General features: G+C 45.0%; 1 protein-coding gene across 1 annotated transcript; it reads right to left on the bottom strand.

Moving 5' to 3' along the window:
- Positions 1 to 281: 281 nt before the first annotated feature.
- RBM38 (RNA binding motif protein 38) lies at positions 282 to 18,616 on the bottom strand. The gene is made up of 4 exons (XM_044986464.1): positions 18,153 to 18,616; positions 16,769 to 16,892; positions 16,347 to 16,401; positions 282 to 1,732 (listed from the first exon to the last, which is right to left on the bottom strand). Exons 1-4 carry the CDS (start codon positions 18,318 to 18,320, stop codon positions 1,432 to 1,434), a joined length of 648 nt encoding a protein of 215 aa, XP_044842399.1. The 5' UTR covers positions 18,321 to 18,616; the 3' UTR covers positions 282 to 1,431.
- Between the last annotated feature and the right edge of the window lie 4,125 nt (positions 18,617 to 22,741).

A 22,741-nucleotide genomic window follows, 5' to 3' on the forward strand; every position in this document is an offset into this window, starting at 1 on the left:
AACCCCCTCAGGACAATACTGATACTGCACTCCTTGCGAGTCTCCATTGCCTAGCACCTTGGTCATCATTTACATCAGCACATGGTTGGTGAAAGTGCAACCTACAGGGCAACTAAGGGCCAGGTGCGCTTACAGGCATGTGACTCCAACGGGAGTTGCTGGAAACTAGTTTGAATGCAGAGAGGGGTCCAGGAGACTTTAAGGTGGCTCAGAACCTCTCAAGATCAAGTCCACAACAGCTGCAGGGTAAGGCCCAGTGTAACCAATTCAAGTCAATTTCATTTGTGTCTTTAATACCATATTTATTTGGCTGGAGCATACAATATAGTATTGAGTTGTTTAAAAAAAATATTGTCCTCCTTGTAAAAAAATGCACTTATCCTATGTGGTCTGTTGTCTCTCTTTATTTGGCTGTTGTACCATAGGCATAAAAATGTTACATTTACCCATTTGTTCAAATATGTAAAAAAAGGTTTTAATCCATTCCTGACATTCTCCTAAGCTTTGCCAGCCAACAGCCTGAAAACTGTCTAACTTTTACATAAATACTGTCCATTTCTCCATAAGTTGCAGCATTATAACAAAAGATCTCTCATAGTAGACAATATGTTCAGTATTCCAGGTGGGGGGGGGGTTGTTTTTTATTTTTTTAGCATTTTAAAAATATACCTAAGTCTGAGATAATCTTAAGAGTAAGAATTACAATAAGAAAATATTACAGTGCGTTGACTAAAGGAATATTCTGCTTTCCTTAAAGCCAATATTCCCTTTTGCATGTTGAAGTGATTCAGCAATTACTTAGGAACTTTTACCTACATACAATAATTTAGTAAAATGAGAATTAAACAAGGCAGATACTTACTACTATTCTGTCTGCAATTCACAGCTCATGCGAATAAAATCGCAATAAATATTAAAAAATAGTTCTCTTCTTTTTTCTGTAAGGCATCTCTGAGTATTACAAAGTTTTTGTACAACCAAAAAATACGATTGCTTTTTATCCATGTTCTCCGAGTACCTTGTGTACCTTGACAGTAAATGAGAGGATTGCAGATTTGATTTGGGGAGGGGGAGGGGAGTAGGAAACAACTGATGGATGGGGGAAGGGAGAAGGAGGGGGAGTGAGAAGATGACAGGCAATGGAAGCAGATCACTAAGTGTGCTAGAAACTGTAGTTTTCCTTTTAACATTTCAGTCAATTTAAGTCCATCTTCAAGACAATATTTGCCCTGATTGAAAGAAAACTTACCGGAAGTCCTTTTCCATGAGCATAGTCAGACAGCAAGGGTTTAGGTTTGTCCTTAACACTATAAATAGCTTAGGTATTCGTATGCACCTAGTAAGGTTGGGTGGTTTTGTTTTCTGCTTTTTTTGTTTGTATCCGTCCACTGTAAAAGATTGTCCTACATGGCAAACGCGTGGGCAGGGCCCTTATTGCATTCGGTCAGGCTGCAGCTGTTGGGGCTGATATTGAACAAAAGCCGTGGTGTGCGCTGCCGGATTGCTAGCAGTGATGGGCTGCTGAACTGCGCTCGTGTAGCCGTATCCCACAAACCCAGCAGCAGGAGAGGCGGCGTAGGGGTACTGGTCATAGGCAGCAGTGGTGTACTGAGTGTAGGCTTGGCTCGCAGAGGTGTAGTCTATGTAGGGAGACGTGATAGACTGCACGGGGGTTGGGATGACCACGCTAGGCTGAACGATAGCTTGAGGGTAAATATAGTGAGGGGTGAGCCTGTGGAGTCAAACAGAAAGTCAGTCAGGTTCCCCCCCACCAAAAATAAATTCAAAGTGCACCGATAACAGAGACATTGCTGCCTGCCAACACCATCCAGGTGCTGGGGTGCCAGTGTAATTAAAAGGTGGGCACAATTAAAGAAAGGCAAATCCTGAAGGTTAGAAGTAGCACAAGGTGAAGCTTATACGGTGGGTACTTACCTGATCCTTATCCTCCCTTATCTCTGCTCCTCTAATCTTGACTCTCATGCCCCTTCCACTACAGTATCCGCCACTGAATCGCAATGACAGGGGAAAGAAACCTGGCTGGGAGTTCTCTAGGGAGAAAACCCCTCCGCTCCACTGAAATGGTTCTCGCCGGCTTCTCCCTGAAGAAGTCTTGGGACCTCTCTAATGTCTTCCATCTGCCCCATCACCTTGCTTTATCTTACTTCTCTAACCTTCCCCTCCACTGTGTTGCTGTCTCCTTTGGCAGCTCCTACCCATGGTGTCCTCAGAGCCGTATTCTTGGTCACCGCCTCCTCTCCGAGGGTGATCTCATCTACTCTCATGGTCTCTACTCTCTCCTCTATGCTGGAGACTCACAAACTTTCTCCACCCGGCGAGTGCATCTGACTCCAGGATGGCATACTGGCTTGTTGCCAACTCAAGTTAAAAACCACAGCCCAGCTTCAGCCTGCTGACTTCCTAATGTGCTTTCCCCACCACTGCTTAACACCACCACCCTCCTCCTCCCCACACTTCCCTTGTGTCACCTTAGACTCCTTCCCTGTAGGTTACTTCTTTCTCCCCCTTTTAATAATCTGCCTAGCCCCATTTGTCCCAGGCACTAAAACACTTGTCTATGAACTCATCTCCTGCTCTGACTTTTTCAACCACCTCCCAGCTACCTGCATCATCCCCACCAGACCCCCTCCCAGTCTTTCCACAACACCCTAGCCAACATGACCTCCATAACCCTCAGTCACCTGTGTCTAACTGGCCCACTGAATCTTACTTGCCCACCACGTCCCTGCACCTTTGCAGTCCCAAACAACCCTGACCTGTCTATCGTGCTTCCTTCAACAATACCAGCCTCACTATCTTTTGTTCTTTTCTTCCACACTGTCCTGTGTTCCTGGGGCACCAGGACCTCTGCCCTGCCATCAGTTAAACCCTCCCAGAGGCTTGCTCCTTCCACAAGGACCCAGACTAAAAAAGAAGAGAGCGTGTTAGCTTTGCTTTTTACCTCCCTTTGTTAATTTAGCTGCCTTCTCTGGCCCGGCTGCAAGCTCTAAGGAGTAAGGACTCTCTGGCTTGCACAGCACCAGGCACAATGGGTGGTGCTTAAATAGTAGCACGGATATGAGAGAGAGTGTGTGTGAGTGTCCGTCCCCATATTGGGCTGGCATCGCACAGCTGCCTTTCCCCCCAGGCTCAGCTCCTGACTAGCTCAGTTCCCCTCCTCCCAGCTCTGTGGGCCAGTCCCATAGCCTCTGCACTTCCCAAGGCACCATTAAAATGGCATGATCTCCTCTGCCCGGGGAATTCCTCTATAAACAGGGAGGAGAGGCTATTCACCCCTAAGCCCCTATCAGGATGCTTTTACTACGCAAGGACTGGTATCTCCAGGATATAATCAGAGGAAAGGGCTTCCAGGTTTAACATGCCAGCTTATTATTTACCCATACATTTACACTGGTGTTTCCACAATGCCAGGCTGCTTGGGTGAAGAGCTACATAGTGATTATTGTAAAACATGAAACGTTAATTGTTTGCTTTCCTTTGAGTAATACTTCCCAGCAGTTACCATGTCAACAAACTGCTGCCCCCCAAAAACAAGCTGCGACTTGCGTTATTTTCAGTATTTGTGACCTTTATGCTGCTTCTCTTTCTGCTAACGGTGTACCTGACTGGAACTTCAGAAAAAAGAGCACAGATGACAAAGAGCTGCCTAGCTTTACACAGTGCTAACCTCCCTTGGAAAAACAGACTCCCTGCTGTGGGGAAAACCATTCCATGGACTGGATTTAAGGCTCCATTTCATCATCAGTGCGGGGCTCCATTTGCATAAGAGAGCTAAGGTCTTTTACTGTGAATCCAAAAAACTTCAGCGTGAACCTCGTATCACCATCTAGCTACCTACTCAACCAGCTCAGTCCCTATGTATTCACTCTGCACTTTCAATTGCAGACTGTGTTCTTCACTTCCTGTCCTAAATTGTGGTGCTGCTGTACACTGTTAAACAGCTGATATGTCACATCCTGGATGTGGCTGTATTGCTAAGTAGAATTTAGTGACCCTTTGGGATGAAAATAATCTGAGATTATTCATACAGGAGCACCTATTGGTGAGCTAAAAGCTACTGACTACAAAAAGCCAAAAAAGCCCCCCCTTCCCCCAAATAAATAAAAAAGAAGCCAAAAATGCTGGGCCTCAAACTGTGGCTAAGACTGTGCAAACCTGAAAACAAATCTGAACATGCAAACTGAACTGGCCCACACAAGGGATGTTAGGAGATGTCCAAGAATCTGCAGCTACAAGCAACGCTGGTCTAGACAATTCCTGATTTTGCATGTTAAAACACTTTGCATAAAATGGCTGCAGTTTTAGAGGCTGCTTGAGAAATTGTTGGCCCAGTGAATTTCTTTGCACACCCAGAATTGGGTCTGCAGAAAAGATCATCCTTGAAAAATAAAAACCAAGAAGATAAGCGTTTGTTGCACCAAAAAGCTGGCATTACAGTAAACTTGTTACATAGAAATGCCCCCTTCTGTTGCACCAACATATATTTAAATAAGCCAATAAGAAGTAATTCAAAAAATGTAGTATTTAAATCCTGCCAAACAGATCTGGGGTAAAAAAATTCAGAATTGCTTAAGTGACTTAGGAGCATAAGTCCTATTTTCCAAAGTCTCCCATTGAGTCAATTAAACTTAGGAGCCTAAGTGCCTAAACCACTTTCAAAAATGTTACCTCTGGCCAATAAGTCACTGGATCATCACACTGAGAGGTGGAAAAAGACCCCTACAATCTAATACATTCCTCTGCGAGGACAGGACAGAGTCCCCTGCAAGATGTTTCATCAGGATTTGTGAACAAAAATTAATTGGTTTGTGTTAGTTCCTCTGACCTTGCTTGTACTGGGCACTGTTCAGTACCTACTAGACAGTTCTGTAACTCCACTATGCTGCAGTCTATATAGAACTGGGGTTGCTGTAAACGCTCCTCCTATCTAATTATTCAGTGCATATTCCTGTTTGCCATTCTGACCATCTCAACATGGCAGAGCCTTTTCCACATCTTTAGTCCCAGTTCAGGAATATAAGCAAGGGCTCATCTAAGCAGGGTTCTCAGGCCAACACTTCATTTTTTCCTAGCTAGATCCCTGGCTCTGAATGTGAATGGCTCATACCACTATTGCAAAGGCCCCCCCACCAACAGCTGCCTCAGGAGCTATAGTTATCAGCAAAGCAATTCAGAAACAGCACTACCCCTTGAAAGGGGGTGAGGCAGACTTGAGATTATTACCTCAAATCTGTGGAGGGCTAGGAGCAGTCACAAATCCAGCGGTCAACCCACTCCTTGATCTACTCAGAATATCAGGGTTGGAAGCGACCTCAGGAAGTCTAGTACAGCCTCCTACTCAGCAGGACCAATCCCCAGACAGATTTTTACCCCAGTTCCCTAAATGGTCCCAAGGATTGAACTCACAACCCTGGGTTTAGCAGGCCAATACTCAAACCACTGAGCTATCCCCCCTTGAAGCATAACCTCATGGCAGTGACATCCATCCATGTCTCTATCCATATGGTGTCTCTAGACATTGGCTCTGTCTCTAGACATCTAACTGAGTAGATGAAAACAAGAACCTGCTAGAAATTCCCTGTCTTTTCTCATTGGTTTTAATTCAGATCTGAATTAGGGTTAGGATGGAGTTTGAGGCTAAAATCGGGGCTGAAGTGCAAATTCACATCCAACAGTGTTGAAATCTCACAAGCTCTTGCAAGGTTTCAACTGTACCCAGCTCAGAACCAGGCCCTTTCTAGATCTGAACCTAACCTAGAACCATAAAGGTAGGTTCAGATTGGAAGATCTGAATCTAACCTAGAGGCAGGGTTCTGGTGCTGGCCCATCTCTGATTTCAAAAAGGGTATTTTTAAAATACATCTCTGTATCAGTGTTAATCTTTCCCAAACCCCGTAAAGAATTAAACAGTTGCTCTCCCCTGTACTAGCCTATCTGACAAAGGGAAGAGAGGGTCAGATCATCTAATAGTCTTCTACTGATGAGTCCTTTAAAAATAAAAAAAAATAAAAAAAAAAAAAAGAGTTTGCTTTCGAAGAAGTGCTCCTGCCAGACAAGAGGGGGGACCTGTAACCAACTCTCTTCCCTACCCATCCAAGCTATGGTCCTTCTAATAATGCATTCCCAGTCTCTCTAGGAAAAGGGCTTGGTGTGATTTTTAAAAGTGAATGCCCGTAATTGAATAATCCTGTTACAAGTGCAACAGTCCACACCAAACACCATCCTCTCCCCGCACCTCCAGGTCTTGTGTTTGCACTCACAATTCTATGCACATTTTTGCCCACACATGCAAATTTGCAAGTGTGCACCTAGAGGCTCTGGGTTGCCCTTTTGAGCATTTGGCCCTAAATATTCTGTGTTAAAAACAGCTCTCTCAAGCACCTAGTAACTTGCATGCAGAACTCTCGGCCAAGCTGCTGACATCTCCAACTGAGACTTAACTGTCCACACTCCAACATGTAAGCTCACTGAAAGCATAAAGACACAGAATGGGATAGAAGCCTTTGAAATGCCTTATGGATGTCTATGGATGACATGAAAATATTTGTCCCCAGACACATCAATTCTCTTGGCTGCATTTCAGACATATTTCAGGACAAATTTACAAGAGTAGATGCTGGTGTTGCACGTGGAATGTATCCCTGGACAGAAACAGACCAGGAATCATTCAGAACCAACACATGCATGAGAACAATCTTTCATACTGCAGAACTGCATGCTATGTGCGTGTGCACAACCTCCACATCTATTTCCTGGCCATTTGGCTGGATGCACGTGCACTTTCCTAAGAGGAAAAAAGACCCAATCCTGCAAGGCATTGAACCCACAACTCCCAATAACTTTGGTGGGAGCTGAAAATGTTCAATATCTGGCAGGACTGGACTTAAAAACACCCCCAAAACCTCAAACATCTTTATTTTCTCTGATCACTTACCTACAGAATACAACAATTATTTTTTTAAATGAGTATTTCTTCAATTGTAGTTGACGAGATAGATCTATTTGACTGGTTTGACACTAACTTTTGGACTATTTTCTTCCTCTTAGTATTTGCTTCTCTCAAACGGGTCTTAATACTGTTTGTTAGACAGTGTCCTGAGTAGCATATACTTCTGCACTTCCTTTCCAAAGCCAGAGCCCCAGCCCCAGTCCAGCACATGTACTAATGCATGCTAAACACCTTTTATTATGTTCAAAAAAAAAAAAAAAATCACACACAGCAACTCCAGGATCCATTTCTATTTAAAGGGACCACTGGCAGTTTTTAATTGCAGCTAGACATTTCAGTCAGAGTTTATGTCAATTGGACTTTAATTGGATGAGCAGATAGCAACTCATTTATTGGATTAAAAAACCCACTTACAAACCAAGATAAGGTCAGCTTTGATTACTAGCAACTATAAAGAAAACACAACAAAATCAAGTGCAACGTGATGAAGTTATCTGCTGGCTGGGCTTACTTGTCACAAGTTGTATTTTCAGATTTTTAAGGAAGGCTGTTCATAAGCCTTTTTAAGCTTTGCTGAACACACAATTTGCATTTGATGTCCATCTTTTCTGCACGTAGCAACCATCCATGATCATGGTAAAAATGGAACAATTTAATTACATTTTAAAGTGGTATTTTAAGATTTTTATTCTCCTGCTGTGGAATTCTGTCATCCAGGTATGACCATGTAATTTTGAAAAATATAGGTCAGACTTTAGGGCCTCCCCAAAAGTTCTGAAAGCCAGAAAAGAACTTCATCCACAATACACCGTGAGATTATAAAAATGTCAAGTGATCAGCAATTGTCATCACACATCAAAGTCATCTTGTGACTAGCAACAATATGAACTGCTTCAGGGTATTATGATTAAACACTAGTAGAGGACACAAACACTTGGAGAACACAATGAACAATGTGGTCAAACCTAAAATTAGAATCACTGGTGCCTGCTGGAGAGACTCATCAAGGGCTTTGCTTTGTGCCTTTGGCCAAAGGCAAGCGTGAGATGGCTGGTGATCAGGATGAAGGCGCAAACCCCATGTTCCTAACTATTTGGCACAACGCCACACCTGCCCCAATAGCCAAAATTAAAAGATGAGACATGGTTATAGAGCCATCAGAGGAGGACACAGACTTAGCTTTTGATTTTATTCTGCAAAATATAATAAATAAATAATAATAGGATGAATATAGCTTGTTTGCAATTCAGTTCATGCTGGAAACACTTTATATATTTGAACATTTTAGGGAGGGCTTAAATGTAAGATGCATCTTTACTCTGTTCAATCAAATGTAGCTTCCAATACATTCAAAACAGGCTTTAAAAACAAAAAACACACAACCCTACACAGACTGTGCTGACTGGGTCATTTGGCCTTTACAAGGCTTACTTTTAAGAACTCCAGTTTGTTGGATTCTCCCTGGGAGCGTTTATAGCCACACCCACACCCCCTGTTAGCATCGCTACTGTAGGATGCGGTGCTCAGAATACTGTAGGTTGGGTTTGTTTTAGGCAGGTAGCTGAGGGCGGCATTCTGAGGGTCATCCAGGAAGGAGGCAAGCCAGCTAGGTGACTAGCCTCTCATGCTGCTAGGGAAGAGTGCCGACTACATGGCGTGCTGCCCAGGATGCTCTCCCTTCCCAGCCGCGCTCCACAATAGCAAGCGGGCAGGACTATTCTAAACCCTCGCAGTCCCACTGCCACCAGCCACGCAGCAGGGTTGCCACAGGGCCATTCATAACTCAAGTGGGCTGCACAGATTTAAGAGTAGAGGAGACAGGCTCGGGGGAAGCAGCGAGGAAGGTGGGTGGCTCTTTCACTCCCACACCCTGCTCAGCGCTAGCTCCCAAAGAAGCCATGAAGTTGGGCTTTGCTTGGTAGAGGGTAGCCCAACTGCTATTTTTCACCATCCTCCCCCTCCTCTAGGAACAGCCTTGCTACACAGCCCTTTGTACACAGACCAGAAATAAAAAGGTAGGAGATACAGTGGGCCTCCTGCTCGACCTTGACAACATCCCTATAAGACAAGCCCCCATCCTATGGGGTAGACAACAGTGCTGCTGAAGCATTTAAAGAATCAGCAGCACGTGCTAAGATCGCGTCAGAGGCATGAGCCTGCTTCGGAGGTTTAGCACAGAAATGCCAAGTCGCCTATTGCTTGAGAACACAACGTACAGGGCACCTGCAAGATCAGCACATGAGTGCTACTGGCCGAACAGCCTCCTTATTTCTTGAGGAAAGAAAAAAAACCCAGCCCTTGGCGTTTGCCAACAAGTGCAGGCATAAGACATCTGGCCACTGGAACTGGGCCTCTATTTTCATTCCGACTGACTGCTCAGCAGCTAAGGGACATGTTTAAAGGATAAATCCCTTTGGGTTCAGTGCGTTGAAAGGTGCTAGTCTGAGCACCCTGCAGACTGAAGTCATTGTTCTAAGTAGTACTGAAGGCTTCCTTGGCCATCCCATACCCCAGTGCCATCCCCTGGCTCTAGGATGCTAATGGGCCTCCTACTTTTAGTAGCAATAGTATTACAGCAGCACCTAGACACCTCCACTGAGATCACCACCCTGCACTAGGTGCTGTATGTAAATCTACCAAAGGACAGTCCCTGCTTTAAGAGTTTACAGCTTTAAAGACTGTATAATTTCTATTGTACAAATGAGAAATGGAAGACCAAAATATAGGCCCTGGGCCATCAAGCACTCATGTAAATTGGACTATTCCCAGGGTTAAAGCAAAGCATGTGTGCAAACATTTGCAGGATGGGGGCCTATATGCCTCACTCAGGGCCACACAGGAAGACTGTTGGAGCTAGGAATTGAACTCACATATCAAGAGTCCCACTTCAGTGGGACAAAATTGTCCCTCCTCTTCCATGCTGAGCTGGGAAAAAAAAACAATTAATCTTTGGGGTAAAGCACAGTTCAGATATCATCCTTGAGTCTCTGGTTTCTCTGCTGTGACTGCCAAGAAGGATTCCCAACTTCGGTGGAAATTTTGTAGGCATCTGTCCACCAGGAATTCGACTTTGACCAGCAACCTCATTCCACATAGGCCACTAGAACAATCTTCAGATGGTAACCACCAATTAGTCTCTACTTTTGTGGGTTGGATTGGAATCAGTGACCTTACACCAAACTCCTGAACCCTCCAGTCTCCTACATACAGCTTGTTAAAGTTAGCACTGAGAAAGGAAGCCTAGGAACGCTCTCTTACTTCAACGTCTTCTGTGGTTATTTTTGCCCTTTCCAAGTGAGATCCAAACAGAGATAGATATTCTACAAATGCTTCAACAATAATTCTCTCCTTACATGTATATGATTTGCCTTAAGTGCCCTCTATGTGGCCTTAAAGATTAGCAGGTATTTTATTGTAACTCATTTGCCTTTAACAAAATCAAGGCACATCTTAGGAACACTTCCTCTGGCCTCCTCCTTTCTGTCTTACACTCTTCCTCCTTAGGTTCAGCAAGAAGATTTACACAGCAGTCTGAGCAAGCTCAGCATGTCAGTAACTGTTTACTGCTTCCTTGTTGAGATTATGCTGTAACTCTGGGAGAAAACCAGGAAAGGGCTACATGCCAGCATCACTGACAGGGATGGGGAAAGGAGTGGAAAACATGCCCACAATAGGACCTGAGGCTATTACTATTGGCCACAGAATTGGCACAAAAGGCTACCAAAACCACTAGAGAGAATGAAAAAAAAAAGTGTCAGAGCTGGGTTCAACCAAAGATATCCATGATTTCCTACTTAACCTAATTTTGAAAGGCTAGGCAGTTTAGGGGTGGGAGGAAACATTAAACCCATATGGCTCAGCAATACATCATTACTTTATGATGCTGACAAGCTCAAGATGCAACTGCTTCATTATGTTATGACGCAAAAAAAAAAAACCCAATACAACCACCCTCTAGAAAATGGATTGTAATAGAACAAAAAACCCTCACTAAGGTCCAAGAAAACAGATCCCACAGAATGCAACAGGTGGAAAAAGAGACAAGAGATGCCACCCACACCTGCTCCCAGGATGTACAGCTAGTGCAGAAGTATGAAAGAGGTGACAAACCATAACCACACGTGGTGAGCACATCTCCTAACAAAGATCTAATCCTCCTCTCTCAGCTCAACCCACAACATGAGATCAAAACCCAGTTGTGCCAGGCTGAACATGACCACAGCTTTATCCTCTGCATCTTGCTTCCTCCACACCCAAGAAAACCCCCCAAAGAGACGCTCTATCAGGAGCAGAAATAGTTCTGGACAAGCAGGCTTAAAAATACTCAGGCAACAGAGCTGAAGAGTGTCTCGACAAAACAAGAATCACATGACAGCGAAGACAAACCCTCTCAAACTTGGAAGTCTCACAATATTGAAGACACCCTGTGTAAATACTACATTTGGCCCAGGTGTATTAAATACCAGATCAGAATGGTTGCATTTTGTACCCACTTAGCCCAGATGTAAGTAAGTGTCTACACAAGGTGGGAGGGCTTGGTTCTTCACTGCTAAAGAGACTGCTCTCACTCACGCTGGTGAGAATCAAGAGTAATGCAACTGAAGCCATTACGTCAGTACTAGCCAGCTGGTTTCTGTAGTGTAGTGGTTATCATGTTTGCCTCACACGCGAAAAGTCCCCAGTTTGAAACCAGGCAGAAACAGCAGTATGAGACAGGAGACCAGCCCCTACTCTCACATTTAAGAGTGGGGGCAGAATTTATATTATAGATTAGATAGACTCTTCCAGTGACTTAGTGAAGTAGCTCAGAGTGTAGTGGAATAAAGAATGTGGCTCATGAAACAACAGGCCAGACAATGCCTTGTGCTTTGAGCAGTCATTTACCCCCGTGCAAAATAAATACAAGATGCTATCAGATGAGAAGGGCAGTATTTACGCATTCACTTTGCACTAGTGAAAGCAACCACACAAAATGCAGGGCTATGATGAATTGGGCCCAAGAGAACAGAATGGTGCTCAAGTGCACTCTGAATCTTTGCTCCTTTCATATGCTCGTCTCAAAAAGGTGGTAAAGCAGTACAGTCTAGGTGTGTATTTACAGGCATTCAGTTCAAGAGGAGCCTGTCTGACTGGCAGTAGTTTGGCCTGTGCGTCAGCCATGCTTGGGAATTAACAGCTGAAGCCACTTGGATTTGACTATTTCTTTGGAAATCCCCCCAAAAGCTTTCATGTCTGTCTGTGCCAGTAACAGGTGCTGTGAGAGCCACCCCACAGGAGCCACTTGTGACTGACAGAGCAGCCTGGGGTCTTGCAGCAGGGTGTTTTCTTATGAGTTGTACAACAGGAAGCCACCATAGTAAGGAATGTGTGAGACTTTTTAAAACAGCAAAACCACACAGAAGAGAAGAAAGCTTGTTTCTTTTTATTTGCACCCCAATTGAACAGCATTAAGGATAACTATCAAGGGACTTTCTTCACTTCCTGGTTGTAGCAGCAGATTGTGAAAGAAACCAAAAAGATTTAACTATTTCAAGGCAAAAGTGACAGCAGCCGCATGCTGACCTGGAGCAAGCAGGCCCAACACAACTGGATGCAGTGTGCCTCGTTTTCCATTAGCCTCTGCCTTGTGTACAGGAGTGCAAGCCAATCCACTTTGCATTGAGATAAGTGACTCCACAAGGTGCTGGGCAATGGAGAATCAGGCTCAATAGCTGGCACCAGACCCACTCAGTAGGCCACATCCTGCTGCATTAAACTACCTCTGTAATATTCCAACAGTGCAGAAAGCAGCCCTAAAGCCAGCTTGCTCTGCCAAAGGAAGATTCCTCCTTTATAGAGGGCTCCTTAGGTGGCGCAGAGCTGTAGCAGTGCCTATGCCACACACGGCTGCTGACCAGAGCATGAGGCATGGCTGGGGATAGAGGATGTAGCCAGGGATGCCCTATGCCCTGTTCTAGTTTATGCCAAATGAAAGGCTGATGCACAGCAGTGCCTAGATCAGAGGGACACAAAGGGTGACTTAAAGCCAGTTGCATACACCACACTGCAGCTGCCCCAAATGTTTCTTGTCAAACAAATAATCTACACAGTTGTCCCTCATTGCTTTTTATAAAGTGTCTCAGATGTTCTTGGGAAAAAATTTTAAAGGGACACTGCAGCGACAAAAACAGCTCCAATTGTTGCCTCACCACATGTTCTGGTCACATGGGTGCAATTTTATGTCTTCAAGTAATCATGCCCACAGATAACTGCAGGCACAAATTCATGGAACTCAAGACATCTAGCTTCCCGACTTGCCACAAACAAGATAGCTAATCGTGTCAATTCTACAAACTAAGCCTGTTAGTTGCAGGAACAATCAGTGGGTGCAAAATTGTGCCCATAGGTTTAGAGTGTCCCTCTCAAAAATTGGGAAAATACTGCTGTGCTTGTGTTATTAAAATCTTAGATTAGAATTTGAAAATTCAAAAAAAAAAAAAAATTTAAGTTTGCTTTTCCCCTTTGTGTTGTTTATTTAGTGTCCCTGCTTCAGAGAAGCTGATTTAGTTTCACTTTCTGTTCTGTATGCCCTAGCCCACTGCTTCTCAAGCTATCTGATGTGGGGGACTGTCAATTTCCCCCCCATGTGCCAGGAACCGGTGCCACATCATCCTATTTGATGCTCTTATGAGGAAACTTGCCATGGACCGGCAGCCGATGGCTCATGGACCAGCACCGGTCCGCGGACCACCACTTTGAGAAGCACTGCCCTAGCCTAATGCTGCAGCTGCATTTGGGTCCCCAGCAGTGCTGGGAAAGGTTTAAATTTAAAGCTACCAAAAAGAATACCTTTCACAGGTATTTGGGGTTTTTAACCTGCATGAAAACACTTCTGTTTGCATCAGTCTGCATTTTGGGCCTTCGCTACTCAGCATTCTCTTCAGCATGAGTCTGAAGTTTTTCTTTGTTTTTTTTTTTGTTTGTTTTTTTTAAGAACTAGTTCATTGTGTAGCATTTAATAAATTATTCATTAACCACTTAATTGCTGTGTTCTGCGGCAGCATCTGAGATGCAGAGGACCATGGCAGCGGTCTCTAAATCCCAGTATTCCATTATTGGAACATCAGCACTTTACGAGGGATGTTTGTGAGTGGCACAGCATTGGAAGTGTTTTGCCCCTGTACCAAATATGTAGGTAGCTTGGAAGCAGGTTGCTTATTTATGTAATATTCGTAAGTCACTGAACAGTAGACCGCCAATTACCAAAGAAGGTGGGAGATGACTCAATGAAACTTAAAGTGAAACAAACTGGGGCCTAATTCTACAAGAATAATAGATCCAAAAATCCCACTGGTGTTAGATGAAGTTTTAGATGATCAAGGAATGCAGGATTAGACCCTACACTGGCTTTTACTTTGAAAAAAGGCAAAAACAGAACTGACAATCAGACTTTGTTGCTCAAATGAACACCTGACGCTCTGCTTTGGAAACATGGTACAATTCATGGCACCAAGGTAAACTGTACAACAACTTTTTTTTGCCAACGCAGGTTTCCTGTGATTAAATCATTGCCAAAGAAGAATGCAGTGAAATTCTTGTTTACTGATGCTTGCAAATGAGATCTATGATCCCCTCCCTCTTCCTCCCGGTCTCTTGGCAACTGATAAATAATTTGTAGTGCTCATTGTCATGTGTACTAAATGTACCCCCATTGGTTTTAATGATGAAACTGAGGCCTAATAAATAGAACACTAACTGTAGATCACAATGAACACGTGTTCAGTCTCTCACTTCTTAATACGTGAAGCTAAAAGGAAGTTATAAAAACCTCTGCAAAAAAGAACCTTCTTTGTTTGCCCCACCTATATGGCTGAAATGGCTGGGCAGAGAGTCAGGGACAGGAATGACAAGAGTATGTTTGCATGAGTTAGGGCCTGATCCAAAGCCGACTGCAGTCAGTGGGAGCTTAGTTTGTTTCACTGTATTATTCCTTCTCTTTACACTTCACATGGGGAGAGTCTTGTTGAGGGCAGTTTTTAAGATCCACGTTAATTATGTGCTTGTGCACCCTTTAGAAAAGCCTCTAGTGTGCATGTGCCAGAAATACCAAGGTTACTAGTGGTCTCACCGGCTGAGAAAGCTGTTGTATTTCACATGCAAACAAAGCTTTAAAAAAAGACAAAACCAAAAAAATACTGTCTACCTGAAACACTTCTGCTCCTCGCACCTCAGACAAAAGAAAGACTCTTCTTTTCACAAGAAATGTTACTCCAGTCCTTCCAGCACAGACTTAACTATTTAAGAAACCTAGCGTGTTTCAACAATACACACCCAGCATAGGGTGTGAGCACTATTATGGCAACACTGCCTCTTACATCCATACACTGGCTGGAATGATAATACCAAGACAGTTGTGGGCCTATAGGTGTGAGGGGACAGGAATGAAAGAAGGAGACTATGAATTAAGCACAGGGAAGGAATAAAATTGTTTTGTTAAATCAAAAAAGAAAAAAAATGTATATTGTCATATAAAGTTACAAAAGGGCAGTGCTCAAGAACTTTAAGAAAATGGGTTTTTGTTTCGACCATCAAAGAAGTGCACCCACTATCAATATTCACTTTCTGAAATGATGTGAAAAAGAACGGCATCAATCATTAAACAGTTAAATGAAGGCAGTATGACAGTAGCTATTGTTCTCTGGAAGCACACTTGTATTTTCCAGAGCAGCTGCCAGATCCTATTAGATGTATAAAAAGGAGGACTTCTCGGACTGAGTCGGGATGGTATAAGCTATTGAAAACAGCAGACAAAAGCCCACTTTTGCAGACCATTCAAGCCCTGTATAACATCTGTCCAGAATCAATTTTTGACCTAATGTTACTTTCATTAAGTATTAGACTTTGTTTCCAATTCAGTTTGTTTCCCTGACTAAAATTGTACCCCAAGTGTGATTCCATGGGAAACAAGATGGAGAGAGCAGATCTTATGCAAAAAACATGCTATGGAACATGTTATTTTCTTGACTGTTTTGACACCTTAAATATTATGACAAAAAAATACATGCCACTTATTTGGAGTCTTCTACATTCTTTGAATTGCCAAGAAGCAAGAAAATGTATTACAAAACAAGTCTCTCGTGATTATGAAGACTGATTTGCTGATGCTGAAAAGAGGATCTTTAGGAGTCATATGAAAACTGAAAATTAAAAAAAAAAATGCTACACAACTTTTCCAATGCTCGCCTAAAAGAAAAGTACTATTGAACTACTGCTGCTGAAGCTGTACTCCTCTTTATGACTTGGAGTTCTCACACATTTTAAAAATGAGGAAGTTGATTCAAGCATTGGACTTCAAACTGACTTTGAAGTTAACTACATAAAAAATACTTCCACTTACCCATATGGTCGCTGAATAAAGGCTGGATGTAGCTGCTGCACACCTATGGTAAAACCTGAAAAAGTATGGGGAAAACATTAGTATTAAAACAAAAAGCATTCACTGTAGTGTGTAGGTATTATAATGCATACATGCACAACTACAAGTGTGTGTGTGTGTGTGTGTGAGAGAGAGTGAGAGAGAGAACTCCCTAACAGAATACTTTTTAGAGGTACAATTATTTTAATATACTTATGTATATACACACACACACGTAATTTTGGCATAGAAAGAAGGTTCAAGTAAGGAAACTGGGAGCAGAGAAAGCTGAATTACATAGTGCACTAAACAGGCAAATCTGAGGGGCCAGTGTGGCTCTTCAGATCAATTACCTCCCATTTTGCAACTAAGGCTTCTTCAAACAGAGAGAGCTGAGAACTCACCAGTTTGAATACTCCTTGGTTTTGCTCCCAGATATGCCAGGTTCACATTTGCTTTTCTGCCATCAATGATGGGGTTGGGATCTTTGCACGCTCTCTCAGCTGCAGCTCTATCTGCCATGGTCACCTGGAGTTAAGTACAACCTGTTTTGTAGCAATGGTTCTCCACAAAACCTACACCGAGTGGGGGCTTGATGAAGTTTCGTGAGGAGTTAAATTTGCTTTCTTGAAATCTCAGTTTGTGGGGGTGGGAGAAGACTCAGAGGGACAAGAATGGGTCCTGTGCACTGGGTTGAAAACAGAAAGCACCAACAAGTTTCTCTCCTGGTGATCTGCCAGCAATTTTTTTTCCACTCTAGCACACACAAGTTGGTAGAGTAACTTAACCCCTCCCCCCCCAACACTCCCTAAAGCAGAGGCTGCTCAAGGAAACTTGAAGCAAAGGACACACTCATGAATCATACGGAAGATGCAGAAATTGAGGGCTGCACAGAATGTGCTTCACTGAAGCGCTCTAAAGAAACAAGCCAGCAACGCGTGGGGGAAGGGGTGTTGAAATGAACTACAGAACAGCCAGCACCGGAGGTTCTTATCCCAATGCTCTCAATCAAGGGCCTTTGTCTTGGGCCGGGGGGGGGGGGGGAGAGTTATTCCCTGCCTCACCCCCTCACCCCAGCTCTCCTGCGTTCAGCAGTCTGTCCTGCAGGAAGAAAAATAGATCTGAAGAAGTAGGAAACAACTTTCTAGCAGAGGGTGGCTCTGTACAGAAGAGACCTCCAAACCACCCAGCCCTGTGTACCCCCCAAGCTAGCCAGCTGGTGCAAGAGCAGAGCAAAGCAATGAAGGGGGAGGCCTTGCCCATGGAGAGCGTGGGGGGATACAGAGGGATTCTCCCCTGCGTTAGAGAGAATCCGGGGGAAGAAAGGGCAGCAAGGAACCACTCTTGACAACTAGAGGAGGCTAATGGGATACAGTGGGGAGGGGAGGACGGTGTTTCGCTGGGGTAGGGGCTCTCTTCCCTGGGACGGGGGGGACCTCAGGCTCACAGGCTCTTTACCCGATACAAAAGCAAGTTACTATCACAACCACCCCAGCTTCAGAGACCGGGCTCCTCTGGGACATGCCTGAGCTGGGCTACCAGGACTAGGGTGACCAGACGGCCCGATTTTATGGGGACAATCGGGATTTGGGGGTATTTTTCTCATATAGGTGCCTATTACCCCCACCCCCTGTCCTGATTTTTCACATTTGCTGTCTGGTCACCCTAGCCAGGGCCAACTCGAGGAAGCGAACAGGGCACCAGCCCCGGCTACCGCCCGCCTTTCACTCCGCGCCCATCACCGCGGCACCTGCCTGGGCGGGGATTGGGGGGGGTCGTCGCACTTACAAAACCATATCCCCGGGATTTGCCCGTCTGCCGGTCGGTGATCACCACCGCTTCCTCGATGTCCCCGAACACCTCGAAGTACTTCCTCAGGGAGGAGTCGGTGGTGTGGTAGGGCAGCCCCCCGACGAAGATCTTGGTGAAGGTAGTGTCCTTCTGCACGGTGTGCATGGCGCTGCGGGCGCGGGGCGGCGGCCGCTGCAAAAAGCATCCAAAGTGCCACGGGCGGCCGGAAGCAAACGCCTCAGGGGCTCAGAAGCGGCGTGAGACGCCCTGGGCCGGGGTCATCCTCCGCCTCACCACAGGCAGCTGGGGGCAGAGCGAGGCGGGGCCGCCCCCACGCAGCAGCAGCAGGCGGCGGCAGCTGTCGCTTTGTCCCCCATGCACCGGGAACCGCTGCCTGCGAAGAGCCCTGGCTCCAGCCCCGCCTGTGCAATGACCTCCCGCCGGGTGCCGGGGAACAGAGGCGGCCGCTGCCTGCCTGCCGCCGCGCCGGGCTTTGTACCATCCTCTCCCTCCGCCCTTCCACCCTCCCCCGCCGGGCTCCGGCCCCGCCTCCCCACGGGAGACAAACCCCGGAGGCGCAAAGGCTCCCGGGGCTTGTAGTTCCCACCCGCGGCGGGGAGCAGGGGCTGCCATGAAGCAGCCGCCGCTGAAATAACAACGCGAGGCAGGAGCAAACCCCACATTAACAAAGGCCACCGAACATCTCAGCGCGGGAGGGACACATCTGTCTCCATCAGGGTGGCCAGACAGCAAGTGTGAAAAATCCGGACAGGGGATGTGGGTAATGCCCATATAAGACAAAGCCCCAAATATAGGGACTGTCCCTATAAAATCGAGACATCTGGCCACCTCCCATCCCCTCCATTTTACACACGCATCAGATGATGCATCATTTTGTCTAAACACGTTTTGCAAAAGCTAGGTAATAATTGATTGCCTAGAGCTGGAGCTGGAGAGAGATGGGGAGAAACTGGGAAATACTTATTTTTCCACATCTTTGGATTTCGGCTAAATTTGCTTGTTTAGATGAGAGAGAGACTGTGTGTGTGTGTGTGTGAGAGAGAGAGATGAGAGAGACTTTGTGTGTGACACAGCCAAAAAGGCAAATAAAAAAGGGTAACCCTGTAATTGTTATTGTTAATATTTATATTATGGTGGTACCCAAATGCCCCATTTGGGCTTGAGGCCCCACTGTCCTGGGTACTGTACAAATACAGCAGTATTTCTCAAACTGGGGTCGCCGCTTGTGTAGGGAAAGCCCCTGGTGGGCTGGGCAGTTTGTTTACCTGCCCCGTCTGCAGGTCCAGCCGATTACGGCTCCCACTGGCCGCGGTTTGCTGCTCCGGGGCAATGGGGGCTGCTGGAAGCGGCGCGTGAAGAGGGACATACTAGCCGCCGCGTCCAGCAGTTCCCATTGGCCTGCAGCCGTGATTGGCCGAACCTTAGGACGAGGGAGGTAAACAAACCGGCCTGGCCCGCCAAGGGCTTTCCCTACACAAGCGGCAACCCCAGTTTGAGAAACACTGAAATACAGAAAGGAAACAATCCCTGCTTGGAAGGGTTTACAGTCTAACCAGACAATGGATACAGGATGGGATACAACATACAAGTAAATAAACCCTTTCTGGCTTTCCAATTGCGAAGTCTACCTTCTTTCCTGGTTAATGCCATGCACTGGCTCTATATCTCACAATATCTCTGTAGCTAGGGATGTCTCCACTCCTCCAGCTAGAACTGCCTATGTAAGTGCAAGGGGAATATATATTTTCATGCACTGAAAAAGCCAAATAAATGGACAGTTCTCTGCATCTGTTAATTTTTCTAATCTATGTCTAGATTGAGGTTTCCCTGGGAATCTAATGCATACATGGTTAGGGGTCTAGTACTCTTTATATGTACCTTGGTACTTGAGTCTGGAGGCGCCTCCTGGAAGAGTTTTTAAAATTCCCACGAAAATCTCCCAAACGCCTGCTTTCTTTTTGATGTAGACTACAAGTCCCAGCAGCCTCAGCGGGAGCCTTCTGCTGGGTGAAAGCTGCATGCAAATCGGCAGCAGGAGGACAGAGGCAAGCTGAATAGGGTGGAGTGAGAGAAGGAGCGGGCAGCACTGAATTTGAGAAGGAAACATACCTTTGTAAAGCAAATGTTTATGCCCAGGAGCCCGCCAGTAATAGCCGCTTAAAACGAGGTGTTTTTTTTTTTTTTTTTGCAGCAATCGTGACTGCAAATATTTAATCACTGGCACATTTTCAGACACTCAGATAAATTCATCAAAGGGCTTGCGTGCCGTGCCTGGCTGGCTCACTTTGTGCTTTGGGGCTGCACGAGACCACAAAGGGGTGCTAGAAGGAGAAGGCTGGGACAACTTGTTCTCTTTTATCACGTAGTACAAGGGGCAGACCTAAGGTTTTAGCTCAAACACTGGAAAAAATAAATATAGAGTTGAGGAGCTCGGTGCATTTATCAACCCCATTTCTAAACTGGCTGTTCTACATTTCACCTGTACAATTGGTGCATGAATGAACAGATGTTTGTGCAAAGCAGGCATTTGAGCATGAAAACACAGAGTGCGCACATTAGGCACATGCACGTGTTTTCTGGGTACAGTTTAGGCACCCTGTATCTGAGTCTGAATGCTTCCTGTACCATCAGCTGTCACCTAGGGCACAAATGAGGCTCCACCATCCCTGTCTATCTTGGGTGGTTCTTTGCCTGTTCTTAAATCCCATAGGTTTTCCCTCTCTGAGTACTGTATGACAAAGGGATTCTTTTAGTTGGCACATTTTTTGTGTGCCCTATAACTAAGGACAATTTAGGCAACACCACACAGGAGACTGAGAGCCCACTCCTCTGGTGAGATTCAAGGTCTATCCAGAGATGGATTAGATGGTGAGGAAATCTGTTCTGCCTCCCTACTCAGGGATGCACTAAATGAGCCATTAGCAGTTCCTCCTCAGCTCACACCCTTCTGGTTATGCCCTCAATCTTTTGTTTTTCAGATAAGCGATTTGACATGTCTGTTTTAATGTATTGCTATTTTGTAAGGAGCACCTTCAATGTACATGAACACAGAGGAATACATCGGTGCTACACTGCCCCAAGGACTGTGGTTACACTGCCATTTGTCTTAAAATCTCCCACAGCTGTAATTCCTCCTGTGCAGCACTGCAGATGACACAGCAGTTAAAACACTGGCAGCTGATCTACACCAGCACTTTCTCCTCTGCTACCACAAATGGAGCTGCAAAGGTGGGAGATTTTAAAAGAAAAGCCAGAGCAGACAAGGTCAGGTATGTACAGTCTGACTTAGACAAACAGTACACCATCTACATTAGGGCTGTTTCTCAAAGCAGGACAGACCGACAATTTTCTTTCATTGGTGAGTTATTGTTAAAAGGCTTTGTCGGAAAAGTCTGTTTTAAGTGGGGGTTGACTTGAAGGGAAGATGATGCTAGTCCTACTCTTCCACGTTCCGCCCACAAAATAAACTCCACCCACATAAGTTGCCAAAATGAGAGTGTTCACAGTAGATTGTGCAGATGTTTAAAATATGATAATATGAGTTCTCTGAGCTCCATTGGACTCCTTGAGGTTGGCTCTCCTTGGGTGGGACATTGGACATGCCCCTGGGCTTTGCTAGGCTCCTTTAGCTTGCTCCTTCATGATGGCAGAAAAGTAAGTGATGTTATCTCCCAAACACGAGCCACTTGTGGAACCAAAAGAAGACATTGTACAGTGCTGTGAATCTCCCTCTGCTTTCTTACATCAGCAATGACATAGTTAACAGTATTTACATTATCATCACTAGGCATCTGAGTTGACACTTCACACAGATGAATGGAGCAGTTCAAACCTCTTAGAGATAATGTTCCAGGCTCTGTGCAGACTCACATAGGGTATGGCTACCCAGCAGATAAGATGTGTAATTCCCCATACACCAGCTAATTCTGCTCAGGCTAGCACCTAAAAATAGCAGTGTGGCCTGACAGCTCTGCCTAGCTTCCCTGCCCAACCGCACAGGTATGTACTTGGGTGGCTAGCCCAAGCCATTGCCTGTGCTGTCCATGGCCATGGTGCTATTTTTAGGTTGCTAGCACATATATGTCTGCCTACGTGGGACTTTACACCTCCAAGCTGCTGTGTAGACATAACCATAGCCATCTCTGCATCTCTTAGACCCGGCTCACAGTTCTGAAATTTTCATCACAACCATGACAAACTAGAGACTGTGTTGTTGCTGCTCTTTTGAAATGAAAACTGACTGTGTGAAAAACAAGCCAGGAATTTCAGTGAGCTGTCAGTTTGCCATATTATTGCATACCAGCTGAACCCCAGCTCTGCTTTTAACAAAGAATTGAAAGAACAGAAAGTGGGCACTAAACATAGCTATTGTTGCAAATCCAGTACTGTTTCGTCAATTAGATTCTTTTCCAAAATGTTACTTTCCTCCAGTGCACATGGTCTCATTCTAGATAGTACTTAAAAGTTAAATGAAGTAATTTGACATGAAAAATCTATATCTGATTTTTTCCTATTATCATGGTGAAACATAAGTAGAAGGACTGGCAACACAGGACAAGCCATAT

The sequence above is a fragment of the Mauremys mutica genome, chromosome 13 (assembly GCF_020497125.1).
Source record: "Mauremys mutica isolate MM-2020 ecotype Southern chromosome 13, ASM2049712v1, whole genome shotgun sequence".
Lineage (NCBI taxonomy): Eukaryota > Metazoa > Chordata > Testudines > Geoemydidae > Mauremys > Mauremys mutica.

What these genes read in the sequence shown, in the direction of transcription:
- RBM38 (XM_044986464.1), bottom strand. Translation starts at nt 18,320, where the DNA reads ATGCACACCGTGCAGAAGGACACTACCTTCACCAAGATCTTCGTCGGG. An exon ending in ACCAAGGAGTATTCAAACTG is followed by an intron (nt 16,402 to 16,768) that starts GTGAGTTCTCAG and finishes ATACTTTTTCAG; the next exon opens with GTTTTACCATAGGTGTGCAG. An exon ending in TTTATTCAGCGACCATATGG is followed by an intron (nt 1,733 to 16,346) that starts GTAAGTGGAAGT and finishes TTGACTCCACAG; the next exon opens with GCTCACCCCTCACTATATTT.